This window comes from Paroedura picta, chromosome 9, assembly GCF_049243985.1.
Source record: "Paroedura picta isolate Pp20150507F chromosome 9, Ppicta_v3.0, whole genome shotgun sequence".
Lineage (NCBI taxonomy): Eukaryota > Metazoa > Chordata > Lepidosauria > Squamata > Gekkonidae > Paroedura > Paroedura picta.
Genome location: NC_135377.1, coordinates 4,705,741 through 4,733,225, shown reverse-complemented (window position 1 = coordinate 4,733,225; position 27,485 = coordinate 4,705,741). Strand labels below are relative to the sequence as shown.

The following is a 27,485-nucleotide window of genomic DNA, read 5'->3' as shown; positions in this document are numbered from 1 at the left end:
TGACGTTGCAGCAGTGATCCACACCAGACACTAACAACACAATAAAAGTTAATCAGAATACTTGGTTAATAAACAGACTGGCTACCGGTGCTCCTGTCTGCTCTCAAGGGAAAGTATGTAGTGATGGACTGGGATCAAGTTGCAGCCATGACCTTGTGAAGTAGCATCCATGACTGGGACCCCACTGCAAGGATCCCTTGCTTCCTGCTCATGATTAACTTTATGGTTCCTTCAATTCCTACTCTGCTGCACAGCTGACATATAGGGACGGCCTGCTCCCGACCTGACACAAATATTTGGGAGAGGGGGGCAGAACATGTTTTATAGCCCATGTACTATGCAGTGAGGGGAGATTTAAAGGGCCAGAACGACCATTGGAATTACCGAAGAGGGTCCTTCTCCCCTGGAGTAATGTGGTACTTCCCAGTCTTTTAAACACCCCATTTCCACGACACACCTTAGAAGCTAAACAGGGTCAGCCTTGTTTAGTATTCAGATGGGAGAACACCAAGGAAGTCCAAGCTCGTGACACAGAGGCAGCTACATGGTTGGGACTTGATGGCACTTTCCATCCCCACCACACAGGTAGGTAGTGCACGCACACACGGCTGTATCATTCACATGCATACAATGTTACAAGAAAGGTGAAGGTGGGTACTGTGACACCATGTTGGGGACTCCTGCAATACACTTTGTGTGTGCAAGTACGACTGGGCGTGTGTGTGTGTATGTGTGCGACAGGGAATGGGGAGAGAAGCAGCAGCAGATGATGATGATACCGGAAGCAGACTTCATACTGTTAGGATAAAGGTAAAGGTAAAGGTATCCCCTGTGCGAGCACCGAGTCATGCCTGACCCTTGGGGTGACGCCCTCCAGTGTTTTCATGGCAGACTCAATACGGGGTGGTTTGCCAGTGCCTTCCCCAGTCATGACCGTTTACCCCCCAGCAGCAAGCTGGGTACTCATTTTACCGACCTCAGAAGGATGGAAGGCTGAGTCAACCTTGAGCCGGCTGCTGGGATTGAACTCCCAGCCTCATGGGCAAAGCTTTCAGACGGCTGCCTTACCACTCTGCGCCACAAGAGGCTCATACTGTTAGGATATTTGTCTTTTTTTATAGCACTTTTCATTCATGTAATAATCTTGACCACATTTATGCCCCAGTCGCCTCTGCCAAACATAGCACTAATGCATGCGCCTGTTTCGACCATGCCCTCCACAGACCGGCAAGACATTACTAACTTTCCAGACAATGTGTTGCGTTGCTGATTACCCCCTTCTGCCTCTGCCCAGCAGCAACATCAACCGTCCTGTTAGAAAGTGGATGCAAATTCATCTGCGAGCTCTGTGCTGAAATTTGGTGACGAGCCAACGCTTTCACATATGTCAATACATCAGCTTTTAACAATGAGCTGGTAAAATCGGGAGGGCACGCTGGGCAAAAGGCATTGTTGCTGCTAACTGCAGCATCACAATATGGCAGGCTGGAGAGACAAAGCCCCAAATTGCAAGTTTCCACACCCTGGTAAGTAATTAAAGAACTCAATGTAATTTAGTCCCGTGACCAATTAATCTAATCACAAACAGAAAATCCATTTTGCACAAAGCGCTGCAAAAGCTGTAGGACCAAACCGGCTGATCCCGAAAGCACAGACAGAATACAGATGATGTTGCCTGTGAACTATGAACAATCCAATTTGTCCTGGCTGGACAGGAGCCGATGAGCTCTTGCCTCCTCAGTAGGCCGAGAGGTCCGAAATGCTTTACGATTTCCCATTTTATCTTAATTAAACCAATAACGGCAGCCTCGGTATCATGACCTCCCTGTGAAAAGCACAAGAGGCGCAGCTCCTAATTGAACTGATGTACGTTTGGCTAAGCAAGAGGACGCCGGCTGGAAGCAGAAATTATATACTCACTCTAATACTTCGTAGTTGGATTTCTTTTCTAGTGCATTGCCTCGCATCTCCCAGTACGATCTCCTAAAGCCAGCAAAAGAGGGGAGGGAGGATAATTACTTATCTGGACCCAACACCAAGTCACCTGTGCACAGAGAGACTTTTTTTCTTTTCTTTTCTTTTTTCTTTCTTTCGTTCTTTTCTTCTTCTTTTTTGCAACTTGAACATGCACGTGAACCTGCCTTATGCCGAATCAGATCCTTGGTCCATGAAGGTCCGTGAAAGTCAGTACTGGCTACTCAGGTTGGCAGCTCTCCGGGGTCTCAGGCTAAGGTCTTTCCCATCACTTTTTACCTAGTCCCTTAACTTGAGACTGAACCTGGGACCTTCCACATGCCAAGAAGAACCTCTACCACTGAGTCACACCCCCAGCTGTTGGCCAAACAGAAGTTTTATGTAGTTTGTCTAAACTGCAACAAATGATTGGCAAGATAACTAAATTCACAAGTACCATATGTATTATAATAAAAAAAAACACCTGCTCTTTCAAGCATCCCAAAACACATTGTAATGGCACAGGATTCTCAAGCCAGACTGCTTATGTAGTTTTGTAGTATTAAGACCCAGGTTTAACCCCATGCCCTGCTTCAGATGTCAGGATGGCCAGAGTTGCCAGACTCCAGGCGGTAGCTGGAGATCTCTTGAGCTTATAACTGATCACCAGGTGACGACGAACAGTTAACCTGGAGAAAATGGCTGCTTTTGAAGGTGGGCTCTGTGGCATTATATCCCAGTGAAGCCCTTTCCCTGCCTTCCTCAAATCCCCCCACCCACCCAAATTCTCCAGGTATTTCTCATCCCAAATGTGGCAACCCAAATCATTGTAATTTTACCATTATGGAGCCAAAACAGTACCATGTGCCATCAGAGAGCTTTGCCGGGTACCCAGTGGACTAGATTTTGGATCGGGAGGGGAAATATATTAAGCTTTTAGAAATTTCCTTTCCCGAGGCGCTTACACAGATATTAGTGAAGAAGTGATATTACAACTGGCATATGGGATTTAACACATATTTTACTAATCTTAATCATTTTCTTCTTGTAAATTGAATGGAATACAGCAGGGGTAGTCAACCTGTGGTCCTCCAGATGTCCATGGACTACCATTCCCATGAGCCCCTGCCAGCATTCGCTGGCAGGGGCTCATGGGAATTGTAGTCCATGTACATCTGAAAGACCACAGGTTGACTACCCCTGGAATGCAGCACTACTCTTATTGAAGGAGACATATCAGTGGAGCAAGCCTACCCCGATAGCTGTCTTGCTCATATCGTGCCAAAGCCATGCTGCCGAATTCCCCACCCCACTGGCTAGTTCTGCCATCTCTGGAATTAACTCTAGTATCGGGTTAGAGACAAAGCTTTCAATCTGTCATCAGTTCTTCCAGCTTCCCCCGGCACCATGTCACCACTCTTCTGACATTGTTGACAAAGGCCCGGGTGGCTTCTGTCACCACCAAACAAGAAGGCCCTCACCTCTATGCACCAAAAGCCCAATCTCTGATTGTCTGGAAATCTCACTCCGATTCTTCTTGCGTATCGGAGGATTCACCGTGTTTTCAGGCACTTCAACAGCCTCGAGCATTACGAGGTGAGATTTGCAAGAGGCCAAATTTCATGTCCTAAGTCAGATGCAACAGTGATCGTTCTCCGAGGACGCTTAGAGTTTGCACTCCAGGCAAGGTTCTGCTGCCACGTTCCACCTATCACTATTCCCGACAGACAGCAACCGTTTGAATCGCACCGCATCTCAAAATAGCAATTCAACATTTGCTTTTCTTCCTCTATTACTCTGCCGCTTGATTTGCCATTAATTTCTTATCGATTGCTATTTTCCAAGCCCTGCTGTGAAAGCCAACAGCAGAACTAAAGCAACTGGCTCAACTAAAAGACCTTCAGCAACAGTTAGAATATGCTTGGGGAATTTCCAACAGCTATTGTGTTAGGATCCCGCCCCCTCCCCAAATAATCCGGAAGAGCATATAAACAGTTTAAAAATTAAATTCCTCTGTGTAACAGATGACATAACTAAGGTGGGAACTCTAGGTGAATTGCAGCTAGAGTAGAACATCCCTAAAGTTGTATGGGGCCCTTGTGCAATGATATAACATAAATCCGAAAGGAAAGACATTGGAGTAATTTGCTGGTGATGAGGAAAGGTAAAAATACCTGCAAATGAATACAGCAATTTTATCCTTTCATTGAACTAAGAGGTCCAACTCACCTGGAAAAAAAAGTATCCCCGAGCTATTGGGTGGAAGAGGGCTTTTAAAAAAGATCTATATCTATTATTCTAGAATGTGCAACCAACAGAGCCTATATGCTACTGATGTACCCCAGCAACTTGATGCCCACCCACCTCAATATTCCAGTCCACAGCCACACAAACACAACTTGGCTCCTCGGGAGACCTCCAAAGCAACTATTCAACCTAGGACCCAGCTGAAAGATTTGAAGTCTGTGAGAATTCTTGATCATGGGGTAGCCAATGTCACTCCATCCCATATAACTTCCAGCAACTGGGATGGGAATCAGAGCTTTCCCCAGAGAAGGATTAGGGCAATCCTGAAGATATGATTGTAGTTTCTTCTCATGTTTTTTGTGGAACCAGCTAAACTGGATGGGATTCTTTCAATGTAAAAGGGAGATGAAGAAACCATTAACTAGATTTCTACCCAAAATATTATGTTGAAAAGCATAAGAAATATATTACAACTTTTGAACAGGTTGTTTCAACAACAACAAAAATACACATTCCCACCAACCAAAATATCAATATTAAGATGGATTTTTCAGCTTACAAATATATTGAATAATAAATATGTAAAAACATCTTACCGGATTTCAAGGCAACCTAGCTTCAAGGCAATTTCTTGGTCCACCTGATCTGCTATTTCTGCCATATAATCATTTTTTACCTAAAGCAAAAGCCAACAGAAACGTGTCAAAGAGAAAAAGAGTATTAATGACCTCAAAGTTCAATTGCATCCAAAAATCATATTCATTGCTGTTCCAATTTTTCCTATGCAAACTTCTATATTAGCCTACTTTGGAGGTAACCCATTCTTAAGGATGGAACAATCCTTTCTATGAATACTGAAATGTGTATTTGTTCACTGTAAAATGGACAGGGGAAATTCATCCTGTAAGATCTCAAGAGGAGCATAGTGCATCTCAGCGAATCACACCTGGAATTCGCAAATCTCACGGTTGGTAAGACATGAGACTTCTTGCTTCAGGTGTTAAGAACTGCAAAAAGGGATAGCATTCGCTATCTTTTCCTAGATTCTAAAATCTGTGAAGCTGCCCTAAGTGAAAGCATTAGGCATTTGTTAATATTAATATTTAGAGCCTTAGGAAGAAATCTCTTGATTTGCTTCACCTGTGGGTAACTCAGTCAAACCTGCATGTCAGCAACTGAAAGAGTCCGATGTGTAACATCAATGAACATCTGTACTCCCCAGGGCTGCTACCTCAAAAGCATCACAAACAGGACACTCCCAGTATGAATGTTTCTAATGAGCAAAACAGAAACCAGGCTATTGTAGGCGAAGCTGCTCACTTTCTAATGCAAATACAAAGGAGCAGATGAGTTTAGAGTTCAGACTGCGCTGATACAAAGTAGTGTTTTAGAGCAGCTACTTCTAGCTGTCACTCTCCTGCCAGGAGGACCATCACTAGGGCCACAAAAGAGCATCTAATGGTTGAGAGAGGAGTCCATCAGGTGGCTACAACAACACAGAGAAGGTGGAAACTGGAATGTAAGGTCCCCACAAGCCTCACAATTGCATCTTCCTCACATTTTGTTGTTGTTAGTTGCGAAGTCATGTCCGACCCATCGCGGCCCCATGGACAATGATCCTCCAGGCCTTCCTGTCCTCTACCATTCCCCGGAGTCCATTTAAGTTTGCACTGACTGCTTCAGTGGCTCCATCCAGCCACCTCATTCTCTGTTGTCCCCTTCTTCTTTTGCCCTCAATTGCTCCCAGCATTAGGCTCTTCTCCAGGGAGGCCAAAGTATTTGAGTTTCACCTTCAGGATCTGGCCTTCTAAAGAGCAGTCAGGGCTGATTTCCTCTAGGACTGACCGGTTTGTTCGCCTTGCAAAGAGTAGAGACAAACCTGACCCTATATGCACCAGATCCATGCTCCCCCCCTGGGGCTACCTGCTGTTTTCAGATATGAACCCCCCCCCCCCTTGCTGGCATTATTTCATGGAAAAGGGAACGGTATACAAGGCAATACACAAAGACAACTTCCTGGATCCTGCTTTTCTCTCCAAGCAACAAACCAAAAAGAAGAGCGAATTTTCTGAACTCTACTTTTTACCCCCTGAAGGTGGCTCAAAGCAGCTTACAATCACCTTCCCTTCCTTGCCTCACAGCAGACACCCTGCGAGGTATGTGGGGCTGAGAGGGACTGTGATTGGCTCAAAGTTAACCAACTGGCTGCATGTGGAGGAGTGGGGAATCAAACCCAGTTCTCCAGATTAGAGGCTGCTGCTCGTAACCACGACACCAGGCATGGATACCACGAATGCGCACCTAATTCTAACTACCCAAGAAGGGCTGCTTATGATCTCATTCTCTCTTAAGTGTGTTCCAGTTTGGCAGAGACTGTGCACTGTGATATAAACCATTAATTGCATAATGTCTCTTCCGTGACATTCATTTATTGCCTTCATTTATTCCACCCCCACCTCACTGTCCAATGGGGACCCACAGCAGCTGACACAGTTCTCTTCTCCTTGCGACAACCCTGTGAGAGGTTAAGCCAGGGGTAGTCAAACTGCGGCCCTCCAGATGTCCATGGACTACAATTCCCAGAAGCCCCTGCCAGCATTCGCAGTATTCGCTGGCAGGGGCTCCTAGGAATTGTAGTCCATGGACATCTGGAGGGCCGCAGTTTGACTACCCCTGGGTTAAGCTGACCTTGTGACGGGCTCAGGGTCCCCCAGCCAGCCTCCATGACAGTGTGGGATTCAAACCTGGCTCTTCCACTCTAACCACTATGCCACACTGGCTCTGTGAGCCTGGAGAATAATGCTCAACCCAGTGAATAGCTTGTTAGAGCAAAGATACCAGGGGGAAAAAATGAATATTAATATTTAGAACAGGCAGAGCTTTTCATCTTCAAAACGCTTACAGTTAAAGATAACAAATTGCAGCTTTAAAGAATTACGCTGAAACCTTGGGCTTTCCCGCACTTATTGGTGGATATTTACTTGATTCCTTTAAAAGATTGTGAGCTTAATATCTACTAATTAGAGCAGCTGCTCAATTACATTAATTTTATAATGATATATTTCCCCCAGGAAGCTCCTACATTGATTTAAAACCCTTGTAAGCTTCTTTTATTTAAAAAAAGAAATCATATTATATTAATCAGATCAACATACCATTTGAAACCAATGCTACACTTTTCTTTGAACTCTTGTTGCTTTTCTCAAGCTGTTATGTTTGGTTGAACCATCTATTACAGTATCATCTGCTGAATTAAATTGCTGCAATTATTTAGTCACTTGGTTGCATTTGTACCCCACCTTCCTCCACTCCAAGGAATGTACACCATTTCTCCATCCTTCGGTTTCTCAACACGGCAAACTGTGAGGAAGGACAAGAGGCCCAACCTTACCCAGGAAGCTGCATGACAAGAGAGGACTTCAGGACTCTTGAGTCTGAGTCCATCTTCCTAACCACTGTGTGAATTAGGACCAAATTACATATGACGCTGCCTTGTACCGAATATGAGCACTGGCCCATTAAGATCAGTACTGACTACTCTGACCGGCAGAGGTTCTCCTGGGCCTCCTGCAGAGGTCGTTCACATAACCTACCACTGGATCCTTTCAGGTGGGAGAACCATCTGGGCCTATAGGAGATTAAAGATAAAGGTGTGCCAACCTGTGCTAGCACCGGGTCATGCCTGACCCTTGGGGTGACGCCCTCTAGCGTTTTCATGGCAGACTCAATACGGGGTGGTTTGCCAGTGCCTTCCCCAGTCATTACCGTTTACCCCCCAGCAAGCTGGGTACTCATTTTACCGACCTCGGAAGGATGGAAGGCTGAGTCGACCTTGAGCCGGCCGCTGGGATTGAACTCCCAACCTCATGGGCAGAGCTTCAGACTGCATGTCTGCTGTCTTGCCACTCTGCACCACAAGAGGCCCATTATAGGAGATCAGCAAGACTCAAATCCAATTGTACTTGAGAAAGCAACATTTGGGGGGAAGGAGGTATAAGCTTTTGAGAATCAAAGCTTTGTATCCAACAAAGCAAAGTCTTGACACACAAAAGCCTATGCCCTGGCGGAAAATCTTGCTCATCTCTTAAGGCGAACCTGATCCTTTTAGCTGGAGCTGCTGGGACTGAATCTGGGACTGAATTCTGCATGCCGAGTGGATGCTCGGCCATTGAGCTGCAGCTCTTTCTCATCCCAGCTAGAAACTACCCTGCCTGTCTGTCTGTCACCAGGAGATAATCGCATACTTAGTTCCTTTTCCCCTATCTAGATCACGCTACCTTGCATCTCCCTGCTCAGAGATAGCAGGAAATGATACCGAAGGGGAGCAGGATAAGAGAGGAAGCCAGCACAGCAAAGAGGCAAGTTCTACTAGATGTTATGGAGAAGACAGCTGCACAGTTGCTTAAAAAAACAGCAGCCACATTTCTGCCATATGTTTGAGTTAATGTCTGGTTTGGACATCACCATCTCCTAGGGCAATTCATAATGTGTTATGAACACCTTTCTGCTAAATTCAGACTGTGCTTCCCGTTCCCCTGGCTCAGACTCACTTCTCAGATAGCTCCGAGGCTCATGGCAGAAGTGGGACTCTAAACCAGGTCTCCTATAGTGCAGCACACTGCACTACACTGAACTAAATCAATGAGTCAATTCCAAATTGGATCAACAGCAGCCTTCAATGCATTTAAGAGGATTCAATACACCTGCCAAGTACAGTTTTAGTGACAAAGGAACTGAAAGATTGAATTCCCTGTGTAAGCACCGAGTCATGTCTGACCCTTGGGGTGACGACTTCTAGCGTTTTCTTGGCAGACTCAATACGGGGTGGATTGCCAGTGCCTTCCCCAGTCATTACCGTTTACCCCCCAGCAAGCTGGGTACTCATTCTACCGACCTCGGAAGGATGGAAGGCTGAGTCAACCTTGAGCCGGCTGCTGGGATCGAACTCCCAGCCTCAGGGTCAAAGCTTCAGACAGCATGTCGGCTTCCTTACCACCCTGCGCCACAAGAGGTTCTTGTGTTGTTTAAAAGCAACATTCACAGATAACTGCTAAATGAGTCGCCAGGAGCAATGCAAACCACTGTAGCATTTTGCATGTTTGGAAACAGAAGTCATAAAAGACACTCCTGAAATCTTGCAAGATGAAATAGGTGCTCTCAAAGCCACTCCCTTCACCACAGGGGATGCAGAGAAAAAGCTACTCAGAGGTCAGGAGCAGAAGCACGGTTATCCCTTATCTGCAGAATACTTCTGTCTCCAACAAGGCCTTGAATCAGCATCCGAAGACACATGAACACACAAGTTGTGAACTGGACCACTGATCCATCAAGGGCAGTATTATCTACTCAGACCAGCAGCAGTTCTCTAGGGCAGGGGTAGTAAACCTGTGGTCCTCCAGATGTCCATGGACTACAATTCCCATGAGCCCCTGCCAGCAAACGCTCTAGGGTTTCAGGCTGAGGTCTTTCACATTGCCTCCTACCTCATCCTTTTAACTACAGACTGATCACTTGTAGTAGAAAGCCACAGAGGACAAGACAGAAACTGCTGTTTTGAAACATTGATCACTAAAGAAGTAAACAGAACCAATACTTTTGGGGACTGAGGGAAATCAATCCAAAGTCTGATAATGAATCATCTAGAGCAGGGGTAGTCAAGGGTAGCGTTTGCTGGCAGGGGCTCATGGGAATTGTAGTCCATGAACATCTGGAGGACCACAGGTTGACTACCCCTGATCTAGAGTGAATGGTCCAGGCACCAAACAAAATCACTTTGAGGGAAGACGGGATAAAGGTGTGATAGAGAGATCCTGACTATAACTGTTTTCATTCACTTGTTTGTGATCCCTACTAGCTCATCCAAGGCAAATAAAAAGAAAATGCATTGGGTATTGTCAGCAAAATACTGATTGCACTCCAGTTCATTGGAGGATTTCTTCAAGGCCACACACAAGTTCCAGGAAAAAAACGTCAAAAATAGCCTATGATTATTCTTATTGCCTTATATTCTAAAAATGTGCAGACCAGGGTCACACTGAACTGATTTCCTTCAAACCTGGGGCACTCCGCAGATTTGCAGAAAAATCAGAAAATTAAAGGGGGAGTTTAACTCCCTCCACATTTGCTGTGTCTGCGCATGCATAAACAATGCTCTTACTGGATGCGGAGCTGCTCCAGCCTTGCCCTGCAGTGGATCCTGGCTGTTGCTCTGGGCCTGGCCTCAAAAATCAAAGGAGGACGCTGTAAACGGGGCCCGGTGGTAGCTCTAATCAAAGTAATAGAACTAAGAAATAATATTCCTAACATTCACAACCCTCGATTCTTTTGATGCTACACTTGCAGAGAACAATTTGTGCAGGAAATGTAAAAGGGACACGTTTCATAGGGGGGGGGGGAATCCCCAGGCACTCTTTCGTAGCGTGTTTCTTTATCAGCCTGTGTTTCAACAGGATTTGCAAAAGAAACCTCAGAAATCCATTAGAAAAGATAAAAGCAGTAAGCAAACAAGAAAATGGGGAAAATAAGCACCGGCGGTAAGCGAGAACATGTCTGGTTTCCAGCGAACCTACTTCAAGCTCCATTTTCAACCATGTATTGTTTCAGCCTGTTAAATTTCTCAGCTCTCTGAGGAACAAACTTCACACCGTTCCTTTCCCCAGACACAAGAATTATAGCATAAATGCACCAATCATATCACTAGCTAGAAAAGCTGGAAAACAAGCATTCGCATCTTTAACAGTGCTTCGCTGTTAAAATAACAGCCTAAGGGCTGGGTGGGCGGAGAGTGGGAGTGGCCTGTCCAAGGCAGGGCCCAATCAGGATGCGTGACGTGCATCCAGATTGGGTCCTTCCTCAGACAACCCACACCCACTTTCTGCCCACCCAGCCTGGCCAGGGGCAATCCTGCAGGACCGCTGACTGTAAGGCGACAGGGAAGGCCTCCCCCCTGGGCCTTCCCTGCCAGACTGGACAACTCTTCCCCTCCCTCTTCCCCCGCTAAGCACTCTTGACTAGGGGCAAAGCCCGTTGTATTCAGGAATACAACGGGCGCTGCCCCTAGTCAAGAGCATAAACTAAGTATAAGGAATTCCTTGTTGTACTTTCCCTTGGCACTCTCTGTATGCAAAGTCACCACCCTTCTTGAAAACCATCCAGCAGCAATCCTTGTTTTGAAAATTAGATGGAGTGACGATGAGTTTTCATCTCTATGCTAATTTCTTGTTATCCACAGGCCCTACCAACTGTTTCAATCCAATCTTAGCTCTACTTACTGCTCAGTTATTTATACATCCACTCTAATTAGCCCTTCCTAGCAACTTTCCACCCCCAACCTACATGCAATGCTCAAGGGAGTCTGTTTTAAAGAATCTGAAGAAGTGCACATCGACACAAGCTCACTCGCTCAGTTCTTGCTTATTTCCAGAATAAAGGTGCCACTTTTATTTGCATGCTGATCTGCTGCGATTCACAGGCAATACCAACTGCTTTGCCCCAGTCTTAGTCATACCTATCACTCTTGGGCATTTAACTCTAACTAGCTCTTCCTGGAAACTAACACAGACATACCATATACCCCCCTCTTCTGAGGAGGCATGAGGAAAGACATGTTCTATATCAGGGGTAGTCAAGCCGTGGTCCTCCAGATGTTCATGGACTACAATTCCCATGAGCCCCTGCCAGCAACCATGAACATCTGGAGGACCACAGCTTGACAACCCGTGTTCTATATGGCCCCGCCTCCTGAGGCGGTCATTTAGAGCAGGGGTAGTCAAACTGCGGCCCTCCAGATGTCCATGGACTACAATTCCCAGGAGCCACTGCCAGCTAATGCTGGCAGGGGCTCCTGGGAATTGTAGTCCATGGACATCTGGAGGGCCGCAGTTTGACTACCCCTGATTTAGAGTTTAACTATGGTTCCTTGGAGGCCATCTCAAAATCCCAGTCTCAAAAAGTTCAGAAGCCCTGCACGAGATGCTTGTTTCACTTTGCTATGACACATTAACACGACTACGCCTTTGCAACAATCAAGGCTGAAATCCTGGCACTACAGTGAGCACCACTGAATTCAGCAAGACACAGTCGAAGAAAAACTTGCAACTTGGAAGCAACATCAAAACGAGGCAAGGCATACTATCTGTCAGCTGGAGCCTTATTTATCTTGACACAGAGCACTATTTTCCTGCACTTCTTGAATAACTTGCTGACTCTTCACTTCCTCGTACCTCAAGACCTTTATTAGGGAACAATGGTGGAACCTGCCTGTGTCCAAACCAGCTGGCAACTCCAACCAGTGGCATCCAGTCAAGACAGGAGGAATGAAGAGAAGCCTCAGCAGCACGTAGCCTTCACTTGGATGCATCAGTTAAGAAGGAATTAATTGCAGGCTGCCTCGTTTTATGTACCAGCTGCTACATTCTACATGACATCCGCTTCATTTAGCCAGATTCTTTAAAAAAAAAAAAAAAAAAGAGCAACAAATTGTGTGTGTGGGGGGGGGGCATTCACTGTAGTCTAGTAAGTTGTTTTCCTACAGCAACCCCCCCAAAAGAAGAAAAATACAGAGATTTGGCTTGAACGCTAAATACATTTCGTCTATGGGTTTTCCGGACAGTTAATCAGGCCTCAAAGGTAGAGACTGCCATGAAACAATCTGCCATGAAACATCCACCAATGCCAACTGGCTGAATTAAAATCAACTACTGTTTGGAGTGAGGTCTTGAAGAGGTAACAAGAAGCAGGGAAGCAGGGGAAAGGTCACCCAAAAGGTGAAACTTAAGTTGCCTGGAGTCAGGTGAGTATCTGTCTTGCTGGGACCTCTATGGGAAGGGAAAAATTTTAAACCAGCTTCTAGTGGTTCTTTCTTGCTGCACAGAGCTTTCAACATTTACTTGTAAGTCACCTGAAAGTGTTCACAGGTGACTCACTGATATTAATTTGCCAGTTTGGTGTGAGAGTCACAATTCATCAGTAAAGGGTCACAAGAGAGCCTTTTCAATCTGCACAGTAATTCCATACATGCATGTTATGTGCTGTCGAGGCCCTTCTGGCTCACGATGACCCCATGAATTGGTGTTCTCCAAAATCTCCTATCATTAACAACCTTGCTCAAAGATCAAGATGGATAGTAATTTTAGTCTGTCCATCTGCAGCAGCAGAAAAGAGCCATAATAATAGAATCATAGAATCATAGAGTCAGAAGGGACCTCCTGGGGCATCCAGTCCAGCCCCCTGCACTATACAGGACACTCACAACCCTATCGCTCATCCACTGTAACCTGCCACCCCCTTGAGCCTTCCCAGAATCAGCCTCTCCATCAAATGGCTCTCCAGCCTCTGTTTAAAACTCTCCAAAGATGGAGAACCCACCACCTCCCGAGGAAGCCTGTTCCACTGAGAAACCGCTCTGTCAGGAACTTCTTCCAGAGGTTTAGATGGAATTTCCTTTGAATTAATTTCATCCCATTGGTTCTGGTCCATCCCTCCGGGGCAAGAGAGAACAACTCTGCTCCATCCTCTACATGGCAGCCTTTTAAATACTTGAAGAGGGCTATCAGAGTCCAGGAGCACCTGAAAGACTTACCAACATTCAGGGTGGGCCCTTTCGTGAGTCACTTTTCGCTTCATTAGATACCTTATTTATGTCTTGCAAACTGAAGAACGTGGCTTCCTTTATTGAAGCAATAATAGGTTTGTTTTTTAAATGAACACAGGCAAGGGTATGCAACTTTATAGCAAAGTATGGAGATCTTCCCTTCTCAAATGACACAGTGAGTTGTACTGAGCCACAACATGTGCAGGGGGGTGGATACACTGCAGGGTCGCCATTCCCCATGGGAAGGAAGAGCTAGAACAGCTCTCGGGAGCTTAGCTTGAAGTGCTACAGCTGCAGAAACAAAAGTGTGTAGAAATCTGTGGTTTTATTTACTTAACGATCCATTCTCACGCGGTGTATACAATGAAGAGAATTTACTTAGGTTCCAGTTCATGCACCGGTTCATGAGCAGAAAATAAAATCTCTGATTCCAGCAATTTGAATCACTAGCTTGTCTAATTAAACACCACTGTAACACTTGGGCCGTTCCTTGTTTTTGTAGGACTTTTGGTGGCTTCTAAACTATCCCATTCACCCGAGACCTCTCCCCTCCCTCTTCCTGCTTCATCGTTAAATGAAACCTGCCTCCCCAGAAGAAAATACAAGCTGCTGTTTTTCTTTATGGCTTCTAAAAGCACAGTTCTACATCAGGACAGCCCTCGCCTGCCATCTGCCCTCGACTGCTGCTCTTCCTTATCCCAAAAGTCACCGTTGCGGCCTTAACGATACTGACCTCTGACATCATGCACTAATTACACAACCCCCTCCCTCCTTATGTCTATGTTAATAATAAGGACATTAGTGATTGGGAGTAGGGAATTAACAGTCGATGGCATATTGTGTGCGAAGAATGACTTAAAAATTATCCCTTTTGTCATGATGGGCAGATCCCCAGCTGTCTCTGAATTGCTCCTGCCTCAGAAATTGGCCAGGAAGTTGAATTGTTTGCTTGGGGTTGATGCAGTACTAGCTAGTTCAATCACTGTTGCTTTCTTAGTCCAAATCAGGCATTTGTGAAAGCCTACACGTAACCTCCCTAATTTTTTTATTTCACTGGGAGCTTGTCTATATTTTTTGCCAGTACAGAACAATTCTAAGAGTGTCAGACTAAGAACAGGGGAGGCCTAGATTCATAACGTCGTTCTGCTAGAAAACCTGCTGTGTCACAGTGGACTCCATGAACTAACTCGAAATGTTGTTATGAAAACAAAATGTATGCGGCCCCAAGCTCCTTGAAAGGAGGACAGTCAAAAACTGAAGCTATTTTCTCTCTTCTCATGGTCAAGTTTTCAAATGTACACCCGGCGAGCCATAAAAACAAACACAAGACAAAATCCTCAGAAACCAACAAAAAGCGGCAACGACCAAAAAAATAAAAGTTTGATGCTTTCACCAAAACGTTTTAAGAACTTAGGAACAAACATGTATCCAAATCAAAATTCAAGAAAAAAAAAAGCAACAACAGTAAAAGCCAAAAGCAAGCCACAAGCTAAAACTTATTTTAAAAAATAAAAGTTCAACTTAAAAGAAGCTTAAGTTCAACTTAAAAGAAGCCTTGCCATAAAAGAACCGTTCTAATGACTCTTCTGGAGCGGACCCGGTGGGATCAGTGGAGGAAGTTCCAGAGACTAGGAACAGTGACCGAAGACAGAGGACTGCCTCCACCTTCAGAAGCAGTAAGCCCCTGAATAGCAGTGGCAGAAGAAGACCTTGGCCTCCATCTCCTGTTGTTGTCATTCCAGAAGACCTGGTTGGCTGATATGTGAGACAGAATGCTGGGCTAGATGGAGCCAATGGTCAGAACCAGCAGGACTCTATGTTCTTAAGGATCATAACAAGGAAGGCCCTCCCTCAAATGTCTCCAATCTCACCTCAATGGAGAGTCACTGTACAAGTCTGGAACAGATCTACATAATAAATTTCAACCAGAAGATCCTGAGGTTGCACCACTAACATATGTTCAAGTACTTTGACAGGAAAGGATAGGGGAGGGGAGTTACTCAGATCTTGAGGGTTTACAAACAATTATTTCAACAGAGGAACAATGATGCCCTCCTTCGGAAATAACAAAAAAAGCCCTTCCCACCACATGCACAAGTGCGCACACACACAGGGAAGCATTTATAATCCAATTCAGCCACTGACTCAGTCTTTTCCTGGCAGTTTTTAATAGACAAGGGTTTAGATGAGAACACAATGGTGGGATTCCATGTGCATCTCCAGGCAAACCAAACTGTGAAGTATACTCAAATGTAAATACACCCACAACAGCTAAATTTAATGCATAGTCATCAGAGCAAATCAACATGTTTTATCTGCAAAGCATCTTGCAAAATTTGTCTCCGTATGCCATCAAGGGCTTAAAAGGGCTTAAAACGCTGTCGACGTGCAGAACATGAAATATCTGGATGCCTGAGGAACCGTAGCAGATGACTGTGATGGATGCAATGGTAGGAGACAGGTAGGATTACTTTACCATCATTACCGCTACGTGATGGGATTTAAAATGTGATCCTCCGCTTCCTGTGCTTTCACTCCAGCCGTCACCCCTTTCCTCAAGAGCAAACCCGCAGGGAATTGTGGTGAAACACAGACGCTCCCCCGGGGAAGAGGATGCATTAGTCGCTCAGATTGTTTTAGAATTCAACTAGGGCTTCAATACGATTTGAAGGAAAATCCCCCCAGAACATTCAGGAAACCATGTAGCTGTGTAGTCCTCCATGGGTGGGCCATTTCCATGTTCCAGCCATCTCTGCCAAGGTTCTGGGGCACTCAAACCTGAAACCCTAATCCAGCCTTTCCCGACCTTTTTTACCGTAGAGAAACCCCTGAAACATTCTTCAGGCTTTGAGAAACCCCAGAAGTGGCACGATCATGCAGAATATGGTTGGGAAGCACAGCTGAAGACACACCCACCCAGGACCGTCCCTTTCCCACCCCCTCCAGGCTCATCATTGGCCATTTTGGGAGGGGGTAGGTAGGTCAACATGACTATATATAGTCATACCACCCAATAAATGTGTATCAAATTTTAAAATATATTAAAATTAACTAACTCCTACCCATTTGAAAAACACCCTTCCAGGACCCTCAAGAAACCCTAGGGTTACAAAAAACCCTGGTAGAGAAAGCCTGCCAATAGAATTACTATGATCTCCCTCCATATTCCCAGTACCTCCCTGTCCTGAAGAGAAAATTGGGCTAAGATTATGTCTATTCTTTTAAACATTGTTATTGCCTTCACGCTACAGATTATTTTTGCCAACCACATAAGGTTTTCAAGGCCTTCAATGTTTGAAGGTTGATTGCCATTGCCTTTCTCTGCATGGCAGCCCTCGTCTTCCTTAGTGGTCCCCCATGCAAGTACTATCCAGGGTCAACCCTGGTGAGCTCCCAAGATGTGGCGGTCTTGGGCTAGACATATATGCATATATGTGGTATTAACTGAGAGAGTCACATGGGTGTTGTGATGGCCACGAAACCCTAAGTTTTACCAGTTAGACCCATTATGCACGGGGGTTTTAGCGCACATTCGGGGTGGAATGGCGGCGACTAAAATCACGGATAACGCACGGAGCCGGCTGCAACCGGCTGCAGCTTCGGTGCATGCCGCCGAAAAAGCCGCGTCAGTGAAACGCGGAAGAAAGCGCAGCTTCCGGGTGAGCGGGGCGCAACCAGAAGCGGCGCCTGGATCGGCGCGTGCATAATCGGTTACTCTGGGTTTTGCCGCCGTCGCGCCCCGCCCCGTGTATAACCGGTATGCGTCGCGTCTTCCCCCTCCGCTTTTTCGATGTGACCCAAATTCGCCGTTTCGGCGGCCGTGCATAATGGGCCTTAGAGAGACCCAGAACGAAAGATGAAGCGCTCCAAAATTAATAGTTTGAACTATTCCAACGCCAGTGCTAAGGCCAGCACACTCAGCTCAGCTGGGAACAGGGACATGTTCCCCAGTCTGTCTCACAAGCCCATTACCAAGCACATGCATTCAAAAACTGTGGACCAGGAAACAGGATAATTGGAAAGGAGGATATCTCTATGGAAAATCATGACCTCCTACTTCCAGTTTGAGCCAGTTTTGTGTAGTGGTTAGGAGTGCGTACTTCTAATCTGGCATGCCAGGTTCGATTCTGCGCTCCCCCACATGCAACCAGCTGGGTGGCCTTGGGCTCGCCATAGCACTGATAAAGCTGTTCTGACCGAGCAGTGATATCAGGGCTCTCTCAGCCTCACCCACCCCACAGGGTGTATGTTGTGGGGAGAGGAATGGGAAGGCGACTGTAAGCCGCTTTGAGCCTCCTTCGGGTAGGGAAAAGCGGCATATAAGAACCAACTCTTCTTCTTCTTCTTCTTCTTCCACATCCATGTCATCATGCCTATTCCTAAACCTCAAAAACTAGATAAAGAGTTGACTAGAAACGAGCTCACTAGCTCTCAATGGGATGTAGCCAAGGTCAAGTCGTGCATGACAATTGTTTTTCCTGTCACCAACTGGAATTCAGCAGCAAAATTCCAGGATCTGATGGGATTCCTAGCACGACAACAAGGTCTGCCTCCTGCCCAACAACCATACTGCCTCCTGCCCAAATAGCTTCAGATCAAGAGTTTCTAAGAAGCTGCATTGCTGTGAAGAGGTTAGGAACTGCTAACAAGGATTTTCTGCGCCTGCACAAAACTAATAATCCCTAGATCTTTTTCCCCTTTTAGACACGCTTTAATTATTAAACAAATAATAAATAAATAATTTGCAGACCAATTTGAATAAGCCACATTCATCTACCTAACATGATTCATTCTAGATCACCTATTTTTAACCACAAGAGTTAATAAGCCTTCTAATTAGGTCACCTACATTCTTACAATCAACCTGACACCAAGAACGTGATCGCTTGTCTCTTCATGAAATAGGGGTGAGTGAAGGGTCTCTCTTATCCTATCTTTTCAAGTCTCTTAAAATTGGATTAATACCTTGACTGTTTAAGTAAATGAGAAGCCAAACACTGTAAAGGGTTATGTCAGGACAGCTGACCAAGCCAACCGTCCTCACTTATTTCCTAAAAACTACTTGCGACAACTTTTCCTTATTCAAATAACAAATCAAATCACTCAGGGGTAAAATGTGGATCACAGGGTGCTTAAACCAGCAAAGAAGGGATTTACTAGTACAAGGTGAAACAAAACATCCTGACTGACAAGAGCAGAGTTATCTCAATGAATGTACCAGCCCAAAACGTACTCGGTATTGTTTGTGAGCAGCTGCAAAAGGAATTCTGCGGAACAAAAAACAACAAAGGGTTTGCCACACTACCATGCGACTGGCAGGCGTAACGTAAGCTCTGCCCAGAACCAGTTACAAAATGCTCAAGAAAGCAAATTTATTTCTACCCAGTCACCAAAATGTCTGAAGCTTTGCACATCTGAGACAAATCCCTGGTGTGGGATCTGAGCAGTTTGCACTATGCACAGAACTGAAGGGCTCTGTTGGCATTTAATGTGGGTTTTTACTAGGGGCCAGGCCCATTGCATTCAGGAATACATCGGGCGCAAGATTGGGGGGTGGGGTGGAAGAACTCTGCGGATGGCCTCTCCCTCTCCCCGGACCTGGAAAGGCTTCCAACTGGAGGCCCCCAGGAAGGGAGCTCACTGGCAGGGGCAGCTGTCACGCAGCCTCCGAGCCTCAGAGGGAAGTGAAAGGAGGAGGGGGTGGTCAGGGGTGGAGAACAGAAGGAGATTGGCTGGCCACTGGATAGACAGGCTGGAGGAGGAGGCACTCAGGGGCGGGACAGCCGCCCTGAGTGGGTGTTAAGCGCTGAGTGGTACTTAAGCCATGAGACGTGCTCCTCCTCCAAGGCCTTACCAGAAATATATTATGTGGAACTTACGTGCTGCCTATTTATATATTCCATATTATATATTCCATATTATTTCGCTGTATATGCATCTTCCTGATGGTTCTCTAGCCATGCCTTTCCCCATGTATGCACGTCATGCATCTGATTCAGTCTGTTTTTCTAGTGTCTTGTGAAACGGTGCTTTCCAATGAACAGTTTAATTCATATCAGTGGCATCTTGGAGTCTGTCTTCCTCTTGACAGTGACATCTCCATCAGGGTACAGCAAAGGCCTCCTGCTTCAGGGGATGGAATGAATAGAGGACAGGCTGTTGCACAATACAGAAGGCAGAGCAGAGCCTTTGGCAATATGAAATAGAGTTTAAAGCAGGGGTAGTCAAACTGCGGCCCTCCAGATGTCCATGGACTACAATTCCCATGAACCCCTGCCAGCATTCGCTACCATGGACATCTGGAGGGCCGCAGTTTGACTACCCCTGCTTTAAAGGAAGGCTTTGGCCAGTGGTGTTCCATGTGTGAATTGGGGTATTACGCATATCTCCCTGTTTTCATCTGCTAGCCAGCATGGAATTGCAGGGCACACACTGTTCGCTGTAGCTATGGGGGGGGGGGGGAGCGCATTTGAAGTTCCATCAAACAGAGGCAGGCTTGAGAAGGGCTAGCTGGTTTAAGTTAACAGGATTCTAAGAAGGGATTTAAAAGGATGATTATCTTTAAAGATATCGCCACTCAGCTTTGGGAAGAAATCCTCCCCTTTGACACAATCAGAAACATGAAGGAACGAGAGAATTCTTTGCAAGAGAGAGCATTTAGGAGAAAACTGGAACCAGATTGATTTTTAAACTGTCTTGTATTTAAAAAAAATGGATTTCTTCTCTTTCTGCATGTCGAAGTACCACTTTTTTTGAAAAAGTAATTTGCTTAAAACATAAACTGTGCTCTAACCTGGGGGCTCTCTATAAGATTTAGAGTCCAAAATTAACAAAATCAAATAACGCTATGTTTCAAAATATAAACTGCAGCACAAAAATTAAAAAAAGAGAGACCAGCAACCTTCACACAGCAACAGAGAGGGAGGGAAAAGACAGCAATCAATCAAATGACTTGGCAAAGGGGGGGGGGGGGAAGGCCCTTACCTAGTTCCTAAAATCTGGCAATCACCTGCATCAGGTAAAAAGTTCCAGAAATGAGGAATCACCACTGAAGAAGCTAGTCCCTAGGGGCCTTACACCACATACAGAGTGTGATGGAACATGTTTTCATTCTTTCCTAAGGTTTGGAAAAGTTCTTCTGAAGGTGTACATCTCTATATGTGGACTGTAAATCAGAGCTCTGTAATCTAATCCAAATATATTCCATACGAGAGGGGGCAAGAAAAGCCGCCCCCCTGCTGGGGAAGCAGGTGCAAGTGGCAGAGGCAATACCCACACGGCACTGCTGTGACCGCCCAACCCCTTTCATTACGATTGGCAACATAATGCCAAAATGCAGAGGAGAAACTTGTTGGGCTGGTTCCCCCCTCCCTAGCTGTTAACTGGAGAAAACAAGCCTGTGAAAGGCTGGAAAAAAAAACCAAGATCTTAGCCTTTGCCATTTTGAAAGCAGAGTTCAGCTCCACCCTGTCAGAAGGTGGAGCAAAGCAAAAGAAGGAATCAAAATGTGATCCATTACTTTTACTCTACTTATTTGTACTATCGTATTATTTTTTCCTAGGTTTTGTCATTCATGACTGTAACCACAATATTGAAGCAACCTTTAATTTCAACTATTGCTGACATGTCATTTCCAGTATAGTTATATTGTAAAAATTAAACCCCTTGTTTGATCGAGAGTCTGCTGTTTTAATGTATAAATTACCATATTTGGGTTCTTTTCCCCTTAAGAACACTCATGTGCAGTCCCTGAGCAGCCTAAAAAACTACGTAAAGATGGTTAATAATTATCTCGTTCTTTTCAATCATATTTCCCACAGGTTCTCCTATCTCACAAGCAAATCCTTTCAACTCCTTTGCTTTCACAAGTGCAATGGACATTTTGCTCCATAAGCGCACGAAACAATAAAAGGGAGAAAAGCTAAGGGAACTGCTTTTGTGTGCCGTTTTCTCCCTGCCTTTCAAGCCAATGATCTCCATGACAGCTTAGAATAGGTTAAAAGAATGCAACAAATGTGGTTCCACACAAAACATGGGATCTCTTGGCACTGAATGGAGAGATGTTTTTTAAAAGCCTTTTCTGAAACTTCTGGCATTCCTGTTGTGACTTGTGGGGGCTGAAATGAACCTACAAAGAAAAGGCCTTGCAGGATTTGAAGAAACTCACTCACAAACAACACCCCCCCCCCCGATTTCCATAGGTCAGGTCGGAAAACCGGGCGACTGTCCTAATTCTACATTTTTCCTTAATCCCCTGGGAGCAGCAAAAAACAAACAAACAAAAAGCCCTAACAAAAACAAAAACAAACAAAAAAACAACTCTGCACAACAGAAACCACTGCCAACAGAAACCCTGAGAATATCTCCTGCTAAACAAAATTGCACGTCTAGTTCTCCCTACCTGCATTACTGCTTAAAGCAGGGGTAGTCAAACTGCGGCCCTCCAGTTGTCCATGGACTACAATTCCCATGAGCCCCTGGCAGCGAACGCTGGCAGGGGCTCATGGGAATTGTAGTCCATGGACATCTGGAGGGGCGCAGTTTGACTACCCCTGGCTTAAAGGCTCTGCCTAGATGCCATGATTCAGGTTTTGCTTCTACAAGATAGCTCAATGGTGCATAACTGAGCTACTGCACCACCATTGATGGTGAGCTTATCCGCTGTCCCTTGCTGTTACCACAATGCAGATAGCCTGGCAGAACAGCCGTGGCCATTTTGTGACTGTTCCCATCGCCCAGTGTCAAAATTCCAAAGGTGCTCATAGGCTCAAAATGGCTGCAGCTGGATGGCTCATTGCCTACTGCCACCACCCCCATCATTGCAAACAAAGATATGGGACTGTATCCAAAGCTGAGTAGAACCCAGAAACAGTGTTGGGTATATTGTGGGAGTCTGCATTAGAAGAAGTCAATCAGTGTAAATTGCCTCCCCCTCCAACTAGTAGGAAGCAGGTATAGGATGCAATACATAATGATCAAAGTTTTCATAGGACTCTATACAGTATAAATATTTCAGCTGGAATTTTCTACAAGACATCATATAGGCAACACCTGCAGCAGGGTCATGAATACCGATTATGTGACCACATTTGGAATAATCGATCCACAGGAATTGAGTAAACTTAGGATCCTCAAAAAAGTTAGAATTAATTAATTCTGATGCATTCATGTTTTCAGCAAATTAGATCTCTGCGCATAGGTTGCAAGCCAAATGACTACCTGGCATGTTGTGTGCCAGAGTCCTGCAAGCAGCTTAATTTCAGGGTCCCCTCTAATAGAGAGAATGGAAACTGCAAGTACATCTTCAGTAAAACTAGCAAAATTTACTTTAGTATATCTGCGTAAGATGAATCAAGAATACAACTGTCATCCATAAATATGCCAGTTGCATGCCAAACTTGAAAATCTATAACAACTAAGGGTCTTAAAAAGGAGGAGTCAGTAATATAATGGGGGGGGGGGGGGGTAGAGCCAATCCCATCTAATCTCTGTGCATTTTTTTAAAGTGACACTGCATATTTTTTGCCCCTACATTAATATGTTCCTTTCACAAATAGAGCAAACTTTCAAAATGCAAAAGCAAGTTCACATTAAAGACAGCATATGTTTGTTTACCTGCTGATAGAAAAAATTTAATGTTGGTTTGTCTTCGGTAAACTGGTTCAAAAATCCCTTCGGTAAATATCGGATTCGCAGTTCGTATCTATGAAGAAGGACAAACATGAAGAATTTATTTTGTAATCTGTGCATTAAGCCTTGAGATGACATCAATACAAATATATCCCCCATGTACATCCTCTTGATATTCATCGTTTCAGAGGGTAGCCATGATGGTCTGCAGTAGAAGAGCGAGATTCAAATCAAATGGTACCTCTGAGACCAACAAGATTTTCAGGATTTAGGCTATCACGAGTCAGTTCCCTCTATCCCTCAGGGGGTTTCAACTCTCAAAAACTTGTACTTCAAAAATCTTCTTGGTCTCTAATTGTGTTACTGGATTTGAATCTAGTTTTGAAATTCATCATCATAAATGAAGATAAAACTCCAATAGAACATTTTCACACTTACTGTTACAACTGTACTTATACACTCAAGTATAAATAATGAATGACCTAGTTTTATCAGGATATAGTAAGGTACAGAAGTGGCTTCTCATAATTTTTCCCTCTCCAAAATTGTTGTATTATTGTTCTATCCTACTAAAGGTATTTATACCCCTCCTCTAAGAATCCACACCAAAAGTTGGAAGTCCCTCCAAGAACACCATCCAACAATTCATGATGTGCTAAAATCAGAAAAAGATATCTGCTATCCATCTTCCTTTACACGCACTGGCCCCTTTTTGGATCCTGGCCCACAATGGATATTAATAACATCATCTGCTTATATAACAAAATGTTGAACATAGGATTTAGCAAGATGCTGTGGGGTTTTGCTTTGAGACGCACGCTAACCGTTCTTTATAATCCAGTAAGGAGTACATTACTGATTAAAGTCCTTCTGTTTGTGTTTGCATGAAATACTCCCAAGTCTGTCTTTCCATCTATGCAAGAGACAAAGGAACCCCTGTATATTTTACACACTAGCTAATAAAGAACAGTAAGGCAAGTGAGACAATCTGGGAGAAAAAGAGAAGGTAACAATGCAATCCTATGGTGAGTTATTCCAATCTAAGGCCACTGAAGACAATGGACTTAAGACTGCCATAACTCTTCACAGCACTTCATTGTAAGTGGAGTCACAGCTGTTGAGTTGGGAATACCGCTGTTGAGTTGGGAATACCGCTTCAAATCTTTGCTCCACTACCAAATTAACTGGCAGCATCAAACAAGAGCCTTATCCAATCACCACAAGATAGCTGTGATCCTAACACAGCACTCTGAGCTGCTTAAAGAAAAATCAGGATATTGAACACACAAAAAGGAAAAATCAGCATATTGAACACAAAAAACGTAAACATTTTACATATTAAAAAGCCAAGATAAATATACACAACATAATCCACTGTTGATTTGCTATTCAATGCTTGCTACATCCTCATCAGCCCTCAAATGGTTACTCCAATCTGTACCGCTTTAGAATAATCAGCTACTGACATTAGGTTCTCTTCTCCCCACCCCACCCCCTTTCTTCATTTGAAATCTCTTCTGCAAGTTTGGCTTGGAAGGCCAAATTCCTCCATCCAGAACGAGCAATAGGTGGTGTGTGATAACTTTCTCTCTCAGCATGGCTATCATTTTGGGAACAAAGGTAAGAACGATTGGGTCAGGCTGATGAGGCAACACAGCAGTTCCATATATTCAGCTACAGCCTGGAAACCTCAGTAGATAACAAGCACTTTTATTTCAAGAGTGCAGAATTGCCCCGCTATTCAGCAGACACTCTCACGAAGGCCCTCTTTCAAGATAAGAAAAAAATTCAAGATCAGTAGCACCTCAAAACCAACTTTTCAAGGAATAAACTTCTGTGGGTCACAGCTCAATTTTCAATTTCTTGGGGGGGAAAAAACCTTTCAGGAATATTTATGTTCCAAAATTTACAGGCATATATACATTTACTCTTCTACTTCTTTCTCTTTTTAAAAATAATGTCTAGCCATTATCTGTCTGTATTTGATGAATTTAGAGAAGTCTATTCCTTCCTAAACAAGTTGTTTAAATGTTTTGTATCGGTTTTGTATGTATTTTAACTCAGTTTTGTATATATGCTTACTTTGAATTTTAAATTTTGCTTTAATGACCTGTGTTTGGGAAGGGGGTTGATTTTAATGATTTTAAAAGAAGAAGAGTCGGTTCTTATATGCCACCTTTCTCTACCTGAAGGAGCCTCATAGCGGCTTACATTCACCTTCCCTTCCTCTCCCCAACAACAGAAACCCTGTGAGGGAGGTGAGGCTAAGAGGGCCCTGATATTACTGAATAAGAAAAAGAGTTGGTTCTTATATGCCGCTCTCTCTACCCGAAGGAGTCTCGTAGCGGCTTACAATCGCCTTCCCTTTCCTCTCCCCACAACAGACACCCTGTGAGGGAGGGGAGCCTGAGAGAGCCCTGATATCACTGCTCGGTCAGAACAGCTTTATCAGTGCTGTGGTGAGCCCAAGGTCACCCAGCTGGCTGCATGTGGGGGAGTGCGGAATCGAACCCAGCATGCCAGATTAGAAGTCCGCACTCCTAACCGCCACGCCAAGCTGGCTCTCATACCAAAGGCTTTCATGGATAGAGTCAACTGGTTGTAATTGGTTTTCCGGGCATGGTCTGGTAGTTTTAGGGAGAACCTAAAACAACCCAAAGCCTCATTCGTCAGTGGAAAAGCTTCTCATCTGAGTGAAAACACAGCCCATAACAAGCCTTGCCCGGCAATGCTTCCCACCACCTTTCATTAAAGTTTGAAGGGTGCCGAGGGGAGTATGGATGGGCACCATGTTGGGGGACTCTGCTCAACAGTAACATCAATTTGATCCAGCTGGAAGCTAATTCCTGCAAAATTACGGTATGTGTCATGCAGTTCCATTCTCTGCAGAATTTTATCATCTCCTTTTCTGCCTTATTTTTTTTTTAGGAGGAGGCAGAAACGTTAACAAGTTTTTAATCTGCATCTCATTAAAGCTCTGTAAACCTCTTCCTATCTGATCTCACAAGAAAATAATTTCCTTCTACTTTCAAACTTTTCCTAACTATGATTATCATCGTTCCAATCTCTCTGTGGTTGTATTAAAAAAAAGAGATATATCTTCAAGTCTCAGCCTATGGAAGCTTCATTATAAACCATATTAAGGCAATCAATTATACCCAGAGATAATCATCAGCTTAACAGGAGCTTTTAAAATCTGGGGCTTCTAGACAACTTGCCAACCGTTTAACATTTTGATAATTTAAAGGCCGCTGGTTGCTTCCTTTCCGTTATAAAACAGTAACCAGTTATTACTAGACTGCATTTCTACAGAAAACGTTCTTGCAGAGTGCTAAGCATAAAACCCTTTTTACCAGAGCAGTTCTGACTTCAAACTGCCTTGACCCCAATGATGCAAAATAAATCTCAAAATTTTTGCACAAATAGAACTGACAAAGTTTTGAGATGCTGGCTTTCATCATATCTCTCAAATGGAGTGCTTAACGATGCTTAACCGAAGAATTGCAGCTTTTAAAAAGTGCCCAAATATCAGTTTCTAGTACGTAATAAAGGGATGCCATTTTATAAGGCTTTTTTTCTTAGCAAACAAACACTCTAAAGTCATCTAGCACTGACTCAGATTCAATTGGTGTCATCTCTCATGCTTGCTGGTACCATTTCCCTGCCCTCCTCCAAGTAACAACCTTGCAAATACTTCAAGACAGCAATCATGTCCCCTCTCAATCTCCTCCAGGCTGAACATTCCCAAGTCCCTCAGCCTTTCCTCATGGGACGGTCTCTAGGACCCAGATCGTCCTCGTCGTTCTCCTTTGAATCCTCTCAATTTTGTCCACGTCCTGCACACAGGACTCCAGGTGCAGTCAGACTAATGCAGTATATAGTGGGACTATGACAGCTTGTGATTTTGATATGATGCTTCTCTTGATGAAGCCCAGCATTTGCTTTCTTTACCACCACATTACACTGTCTGCTCATATTTAGCTTACAGTGCACAAGTACCCCCAAGATCTCATTCACACAACACACACTGCTACCCAGAAGTGTATCTCCCATCCAGTACGCC

General features: G+C 44.5%; 1 protein-coding gene across 14 annotated transcripts in view; it reads right to left on the bottom strand.

Annotated features, from left to right (window-relative positions):
- PTK2 (protein tyrosine kinase 2) overlaps positions 1-27,485 on the bottom strand; it is a 248,292-nt gene that overhangs the window by 93,709 nt on the left and 127,098 nt on the right. For all 14 annotated transcript variants that reach the window (XM_077351407.1, XM_077351399.1, XM_077351401.1 and 11 more), the window contains 3 exons: positions 23,408-23,495; positions 4,797-4,876; positions 1,921-1,983 (listed from right to left, as the gene is read on the bottom strand). In XM_077351407.1, coding sequence (XP_077207522.1) covers positions 1,921-1,983; positions 4,797-4,876; positions 23,408-23,495 — 231 coding nt within the window. The remainder of the gene's footprint in view (positions 1-1,920; positions 1,984-4,796; positions 4,877-23,407; positions 23,496-27,485) is intronic.